General features: G+C 42.7%; 1 protein-coding gene across 2 annotated transcripts in view; it reads left to right on the forward strand.

Moving 5' to 3' along the window:
• Positions 1–8589, forward strand: part of CSPG4 (chondroitin sulfate proteoglycan 4) — a 214637-nt gene extending 206048 nt beyond the window's left edge. For both annotated transcript variants that reach the window (XM_029574975.1, XM_029574974.1), the window contains exon 10: positions 5364–8589. In XM_029574975.1, coding sequence (XP_029430835.1) covers positions 5364–7303 — 1940 coding nt within the window. In that variant the 3' untranslated portion in view covers positions 7304–8589. The remainder of the gene's footprint in view (positions 1–5363) is intronic.
• Positions 8590–8873: the final 284 nt, after the last annotated feature.

An 8873-nucleotide genomic window follows, 5' to 3' on the forward strand; every position in this document is an offset into this window, starting at 1 on the left:
GGTGCATCCCAAGGAACCCTTGTTTAATCCAATGCATGCAGGCCACAAATTTTCAATTAAGTTGTGTGGGTTGTTAACAGGCTGATGATAGATGCTGATGCATAGATTTGTTTAGTTTGCTTCTCAGGATTAGATAGGAATGTTTACCCATAGCCCAAAAGTGACCCAAAGGGGGTTAGTTTTGGAGGGAGAGGAGGTGTTTTATCTTTCTCTGGATCACCACAAACAAATATTTGTCCAGCTAAGGCAGCCTGAAGAAAGCATTCTTTTAAAGCAAACTATGCCAAAGAAAATAGAGCCATGTAAGGTCTGCACCATGAGCTGAGGACCATTCCTTCCAGGCCTTTTGGCTGAGATTGATAATCTCTGTAATAATGGAGGGGTGGGCGGTAGCAAATTCCCAGCCATCCGACCCCACTGAGGACCCAAAACTGTTTGGGCCTTGTTCAAACCAAGAAGAATTAAAATTTGCCAGTAAAAAAAAAAAATTGTCCAGTGTCAATGTATCTAGTTTGTCTACGACCACTGCTCTAATCATGCCACTGAAATGGTTACGAGTCATCTGATAGCCTCTTTAGACTCCAAAGCTAGTAGCAAATTTGGCTTTTTGATGGCAAGTTTTATTTACACAACATAATATCACAGGTTTATTTGGAAACACGCATTTCCATATATGTGAACAAGGCAAGTTACAGCAGTCAATAAACAGATCTAACATAAGATAATAAAATTAACATGAGATAAAAAATTAGTTAAAAAATAAAAAAAATCAAAGCACAATATAAAAATATCTCTAGCAAAACCTAATTCAGTTTAACAGTATCATAAAATCCTAAAACTACAAGAAAATTTCAGTTTAAGTTCCTTAAAACTCATGACCTAAATGAAAACAAATTCCAACTGTTAAGACCCTAAAACCACCACCAAAGATTAACAGAAATACCTAAGAAAATAAACATCCTTATTTATTTAGATTTTTATATTCTGCTTTTTGGTACTTCAAAGTGGATTACATTCAGGTGCTGTAGGTATTTCCCTATCCCCAAAGGGCTTATAATCTAAGGGGGTCATTCTCTAACGCTATTGCACGCGAAAAGGGACGTTTCGCGTGCGATAGCTAGCTCGGGGAGGAGTCAGCCCCGGAAGAGGAGGAGTCGGGGGCCGCACCGGGGCCGAGGCTGCGGACACATCGCTGGCGGCGAAAGGTAAGATTCCTTATCGCCGCCAGTTTCGTGCCGAATAACTACACCTTTTATGGTGTAGTTATTCGGCGCAAAAGCTGGCAGCAACCGCACCGAGGAGGTGAGATCGCTGCCGGTTATCGCAGGACTGCCCCCCGTTACCGCCAGATTCTCTAAGGTCTGCAACCTTAGAGAATCCAGGCCTAAATTTGTACCCGAGGCCATGGTAAACTGACTTGCCCAAAGTCACAAGGAGCAGCAGTGGGATTTGAACCCTGGGTTACTCCTCCACTCCAGAACTGTTTCTGGTTTCCCTGGGTCATAGCTTGCTGTTGTAACCACTAGACTACTCCTCCACTCTGGAAATATAGGATAATAGTACGTAAGCTATCAGTTGGTCCTGACGGTAGAATGGGCCGCATGCGTTCGGCACTTTTAAAACCAATGTTAACGGTTTGAATTTTGCATGACAAACAAGATAGGAAGCACAGGGGATCTAGTGCCTCTAATCCTAGCACATGACAAGAATCATGCTGCAGCATTCTGGATAAGCTGCAGTCTACAGGTGGCTTTTATTTTTTGGCTTTATGTTGTAATCTATTCACACTTTTTAGATCAATATGAACCTGAAATGGAGAAAGAACTCTTGATCAGAAATGCAATACTGAAAACAAAAGCAAAACCAGCAAAGAAATTACGCAACAGCATCCAAGTAGCCCACCAACAAAAGAGTAATACAAGGACAAACCAATGAGGACTTAGCATCCAGGAAATATGTAAAAAGAAAACTAAAAATGAGCCAGACCCACCATTACACACACACACACACACACACACACAGAGGAAGGCACACTTTCACTCACTCACACACACACACACACACACACACTTTTGCATCCAGAAAAAAATGCAATTGAGTGGGTTCAATAAAGATATAAGATAAATTCTGAATTGTAATGCAGCATTTACAGGATCATCAAACTATAAAGCGTGCTCCTAAAGATAACACCTCTCGATGCGTCTCCAGCCATTTCTTTCTACGCGTGGTCTTTAATGGAAGACCTAGGACAAAGAATTGCAGTAATGCAATCTTGAAGTAACCAGCATGGATATTAATTTTGACAAGTCAGGGTTATTACAGAATTTCTGAAATTGACAGATATGAAATAATTGAAACAAAAAAAGCAGATTTGGCAAACAGATTAATGTGAGCCTCCGTATTCAAGTTAGAATCCATTGTTTCTTTGAAATTTCAGACCTGATGTTTAAGGGAAAGAATGACACCATTTAACCATTTTATAACCTCAGGAATGGATTTGCTAAGACTTTTTCTTCCCATTCTGTGTCTACGGGAAGAACGCTCAGTAAATCAGGCTGTCAGGTTGTAAAGCAAGGCTTTTAACTTCAAAGAACCTTATCCTTTCACACATGTTTTATTTTCTTGCTGGAAGTTAAACTTAGCAGCGTTAAAGACCAAAGGCAGTAGCACGTGTTACAGGAGGCAGTGTTCTCCTCCTTCCAATAATCTCTTATCCAGCACAGGGTGGCACAGATTGCTTGGCACTGCTTGAGCAAGCTTCATTCAGCATAAGCCAGGATTTTGGTAAAGGCTATGGGTTACAAGCACCATTTATGGGCATTCTTTTAGAACGAATGGAAGTTGATGTTTGCAAGGTTTATGTGAGTAAAATAGTTTTATACCTGCATAAAGTTTCCTCTTTAATAATATGGCTCCTTTTTCAGGGCACATTTGTGTGAACAAAAGTACCCAGACAAAAAAAAAGAGAGCTGGGTTGGAGATGTGCACGGCCAGTGCAAGGGTATTAGGCACCCTAGGCAAAGCTTCTGCCTTGTGCCCGTCCCCCTCCAGTCACGCCACCTCCCCCCCAGGCCCCGACTCCTACCCCATTCGTGTCCACTGAGTGTGTGCTTCTCTGGGCCGTGAGCAGGTCCGCCGAATCTCTACTCCTCTTTGCCACGAGCGGGATAGGCTCCTCTTGTGGCCCCACATGGCTGCTCTTTGGCGCCCCCTAATGGTTGGCGCCCTAGGCGACTGCCTAGTTCGCCTAATGGGACACTCTGGCCCTGGAGATGTGGCAGGGGCAGGCTAACACGTTTAGCTAGACAGTGCCATATTGAGCGCCGACTGGCTGAATCTTAGCAAACAACAGATGCACACAAATAACAGGGCTAAAGGTACCCGGATTACTTACCTGCTCACCCTCACATTGAATAGGGACCTCCTGGGGACTGGTGGAATCAGCCAGGTAGCAGAATCTGTTTACTCAGGGACTGCGCAGATTGAATGCAGGCGGGCCTGATGACTTGGTACAGTGTTGTGCGCTGCCATACGGAGGGGACATGGGATCGATCTTGAGTCAGGTCCACTCCTCGGTAGAGTTGCGACTGAGGATTCCGTAAAGGCAGCAGTCACCATTCCTGGGTGGGGGAGGGAGCCAGACACCGTGCAATTGTAAAATTTGGTGGCCAGATGTAGGGCTCTTAATTGCAGGGTTCTGGAAGGATCCGCAGGTACATGACAACCCCCCCCCCCTGTCACAGCTGGGAGGGGAAAAATCCTTGGGTACATCCCAGCCCTGGTTCTGACTGAGTTGGAAACCTAAAAAGAAGGAAGAAAGTGCCAGATCAAATGTCATAAATACCAACCACGTAAATTCAAGTGTCTGTAACCCTGATAGTAGAATGTTACAGAGAGAAAATTCCTTACAGTGAGAGACCCGAGGCTGTGGAGTACTCTGGTGTCAGATTTAATTGAGGCATCTTCAATCAAGGTGCTCAAAATGAGGCTGATTTATTCTTGAAGGCGAAATTTATGAATGGATAAACAAGCAGGAATGCAGTAGAAGCAGAAACTACAATGAGTGCCTGAGGAGGGAAAAGAGCAATGTCCCTGACTTATCTCTCTTCTGGAATTATGCAACACAGTTTATGATATTGCTCTGATAGCAAAGAGAACAATAGTCAGCAAATCAGAAAACAAAGAATTTATCCTGCTAAAGTCAGCCAGATAACTTATCAGAGACATTTAGTAGGGTAAAAGTCCTGCTTCCGCGGGATCTTCAGCCAGAGAAGGTAGATATCTGTCTTTGTTTGAATACTGCCGGTTAGCTTTCAAAGTTATCCAGGTGTGTGTGCCTGGATAACTTTACCGTGAGTGGCTATATTCACAGAATAGAGCCGGTGAAGAGGTGATGAAAAAAAACAAAACATAGCAGGCCTACCAGCCCTCTCCCTCACCACCACCACCCCTTGCACCTGATCCCCCTCTGGGCCACGGGGAGTGATATGAGTGAACTGCGATGCTAGCACAAGGCCCAACATTACTGTCATAGGGGTGGGGGCTCACGCCGGTAGGCCCACAACGTTTTTTTTTTTGGGGGGGGGGTGTTGTCACTTTTCTTAATTCTATATTCCTTGAATATATTTAATTGTTTGTATGTTTATTTATTTAGCCAATTAAGATTAAAGTTATCCCGGAACTTTAACCCAGTTCAGAGGAACGTCCGGACTTAGCCAAATAACTTAATCTGTTAACTGAATATCAAATAAGTTAAATTCCCCTGGAATGCCTCCCATTTATCAATTCAAAGAAACCCGGTATTCAAACTTGAGGGTGTATCCAGATAACTGAAACATTATTTGGATAAACTCCTTTGAATATCAAATTCTTAAAGTTTCTCAACAGACACTAAAACGCTAAATAAAACCAAAAGTTTATTAACATCAGTTCCACTTCTCCCCACCTCAGATATTTGCCTATTATCAATTTAATGCACAGTTTTCTGTGTGTCATTTCCTTAATTCTTTTTTTTCCTGGCCTGGGAATTTTTTCCTCCTGCATTTTTAGGCTTCCTACTCAGTTGAATCCGGCCTCTGTTGAGCTTCAGTACCATGAGCCTTCATTCTCAGGAGGCTGAGGAATTTTTCTCCTTTTTTCTACCCACTCCCAGTTCATCTAGCCTAATCTTCACCATGATGCTCCTTGAGCCCAGAAAGTAGAGGCCTGGCCTGAGATTTGAATTTGGGTCCTCATATGGCAGGGCTTGCCATGGGACCAACCCATGAGGTAGAGCTTTTAAATACAGTTAGATATACCAACAGCTACTGAACCATATCTCTGCAGATTTAATCATGAACTAATGATATTTGCTTTTCCTGCAGGACTTATCGTATCAGAAGGTCAGAATGCATCAATTGATAACTCCATGCTGGATGCCTCAAACTTACTGGCTGGTGTTCCAGAATCCAACAGAGCATCCTATGATGTGGTGTTTCTGCTGAGTCAGCTCCCTACTTATGGACGCCTCTCTGTTGCTGATGGATCCATCAATGAAAAGCATCCTTACTTCCTGCAATCAAATCTGAATGAGGGCAATCTAGCGTATATCCACAATGGCTCAGTGGTCCAGCCGGACAGCTTTAGTTTCAGGGCCTGGCTTTGGCCTAGATCTCAGGAATTTACTATACCTCCACAGGAAGTAGGAACATTTGTTATTTCAGAAATATTTAATATAACTGTGAGGGATATCAACGAAAGACCACCTCAGCTACTGACCCATGTTCCTACACTACATGCTGTTCAAGGTTCTACTGTAACTCTCACTCCAGATCACTTGAATGTGGAAGACCCTGACAGTACCCCAGAAGAGATTGAATATACCATCATCAATGTGCCAACAAATGGCTTCCTGGCACATCATCATAATAAGTCTGTGCCCATCACACGCTTCACCCAAAAGGACATCAACGAGGGTAGCCTAATGTTTATTGTCACTGAGAGCAATGTTACTGATTCCTTCCATTTAAGTATCTCTGATGGGCATCACCCAGCTATCTTAACCTCTCTGATAGTCAGTACCTTACCTGTGATCTTAACTGTGATATGCAAGAAGCCTATAGAAATTCTACAGGCCAAAAACCAAGCATCACTAATCCAAAATAATCTCTTGGCTGTCTCTGATAAAGGGCAACAAGAGGTCCTTTACAAAGTTACCAGTGCTCCCAAATTTGGCCAGTTGAGGATCAATCACAAAGCAGTGGAAGAGTTTACTCAAAAACAAGTCAACAATGAAGAAGTGACCTTTGTTTTTACAGATTTTTCCTCTTCTCATGATGAATTCTGGTTTCTTGCTATTTCTGAAGCAGCAAATGCCTCAGGAGTGGTTTATGTAACAGTAAAACCTCTGCTTAGAATTCAAGAAGGGATTCTGTGGCCGAGAGGAGCCACAGTTCTAGTCAACACACACGTTCTGGATGCAAATGAACTGGCCAACAGGACAAAGAGTGTCCCTACATTTAAAGTTCTTGAAGCATCTCAAGAAAGCCAGTTCATCAAAATCTCAGGGGACAATGAAAGTCAGAGTATTCCTATTGATGTCTTCACCCAGAATGACTTAAATGAAGGACTAATTGGTCTTAAGGTGCTTGACACAAAGAATAATAGCCACTTTTATCAGAATTACAGCTTCAGGCTTGAACTGGCAGCCAATGGGGTTCCACCTGCAGCTGCAATATTCAGCTTCACAACAGGGGCTTATGACCCATCCTATCCCTACAATGCGATATTATTTAAAGAACCCCATAAACCAACAGGAGGAATCAGGTTATATCCTCTAACACTAACATTGGCACCATGGCTTCAAGAAACTGAAATGCCCAGTAACAACATCACTGACAATAAGGCTGTCTCACCCTGGTGGAAAATGGAAGCGACCACAAATGCCTCACCTGTGGAAGGAAGCACAGTCCTTGGCTTCCTTGAAGCCAATATGTTCAGCATCGTTGTGCCAGTCTGCCTAATCCTCCTACTTTTGGCCGTTGGCCTCCTTTTGCTCCTTTATCTCATTAAACGAAACAAAACTGGGAAGCATCAAGTCCAAGGGACATCATCAAAACCAAAGAATGGGACTGTGGACCATGAGACCTTCAGGAAGACTGATCCAAACCAGGTTATTTCTTTAAGCAACATGACCCCACTCGAGTCCAAAGGATCACAGCCACCATCCACGGGCATGGAACCAAGTAGGCAGGCAGACCCAGAGCTTCTCCAGTCCTGTAGGACATCCAACCCCACCCTAAAAAACAATCAGTACTGGGTCTGAGCATTAAGGAAACAGTAAACACAAAACAATTCCATAATCTATGGTTCTCAAGTTTCCCAGGTGTGAAGGAGTGTCCACTTCTGTCTCTCCTTTAAAGAGAAGAAAACTTTTCTGACATGGACCAAAACTTGGTGTCCCAAGTCTCCTTATCGAACAGATAATCACCCCAATTCGAGCTATTGTATAATCTCCCTCTTTTGTTTGTCTTGGAAACAGGATAAGGGGATGGAGAAGACTGGCCTCATCTTCTGTTATTGTTTGAATACAGAGGTGATAAGCTGTTTGGACGAGTCACATAAGCCTCTTAAGGACAATATTTAAAAAACAAACATATATGAAAGTTAAAGTGATGAAATTGTCCTTTTCATGGAGATAAATATTCAGGCAAAGTGAGGTGCCCTTGAGTCAAAGTGATCAAAGGGTGGTAGAATCACAGGTTACCCTAGTCACGTTTATCTGGTAATACAAAATCTGGTTCTTGGAAATGCTATTTATTGTTTCCCCAAATGATGAGTAAGGCAGTTTGAGTTACAAGTGACATCTACAAAACCTACGTGCAGTATATTGGCTGCATGTTTGCATCTTACTGCATGCAAATACAAAGAGGACAAGACGTCCACCTTAACGTGATTGGAAGACTCCCATCTCCTGTGTCAGCCACAGGTACACATTTAGGTCTTTTGCCAGCAGAAAGAAACCCTACAGAATATTTCCAGAAGCACATTGCTTTGCTTTTACTTTATTTCCCAGACTATGGGACTCCTGAATTATCTCTAACTGCAAGTATGTTTAAAGTGTGCAGGGCATCATGATCAGTACTCACTGGGTTTTTTTCCCCCATAGATTGCTGGAGAATCCATTTATTTAAAATAATAAAAGGACTAGAAATTTTTTTTTTCCGTTGTAAAGCTACTTTTGTTAATTACATATGCGTCTTGGCTCCACTTCTCTTGCTTACAGTTAAATATGAAAAAGCCTCTGCTGCCTATATTATCAGGTTTTCTGTGTCTGAATTTGCAGAAAATGAGTGTTTCAAAAGTTTGATCACACCCCTGACTCCAAAATGACATGGCCATATGTAAGAAACCACAGAGCTCTGCGCCAAGAGCACCCACGTTCTGGAAAAATCTCTCAAAAATGACTGTAGCAAATCTAGTCTATGCCCCTGCAACAGGTTGCTATTCCTCGTCTACTGATTTTGTGCTGCTTCTAAACAAATATACATAGCCATTACCTGGAAATTTGATTGATGATAAATAAAAGTGATTTGGTTGATCCTGAAAGTATTTTTGCCTGCAACGTTAAAGTTTCCTATGTGTGTTAAGTGTGCAGCATGAGACTGATCATGTCCAGTGTGAAGAGCAAGTTAGTTTGAAATCCCCACCTCTCTCAACAGGGTAACAAGACTACAAGTTCCAGAATGCTTTCCTGGTGGGGGAGGGGGGGGGGCAGGTAGGGATGGCCCTTGGCAGATTACACAATAAAGCAGTAGGAAACATTTTTTTTTCTGTTTTTTTGTTCTGGTTTCAAAATGACATCAGCTTCCCTTTTCCAAACAAGTGCGTCCCTA

Source organism: Rhinatrema bivittatum, chromosome 13 (assembly GCF_901001135.1).
Source record: "Rhinatrema bivittatum chromosome 13, aRhiBiv1.1, whole genome shotgun sequence".
Classification (NCBI taxonomy): domain Eukaryota; kingdom Metazoa; phylum Chordata; class Amphibia; order Gymnophiona; family Rhinatrematidae; genus Rhinatrema; species Rhinatrema bivittatum.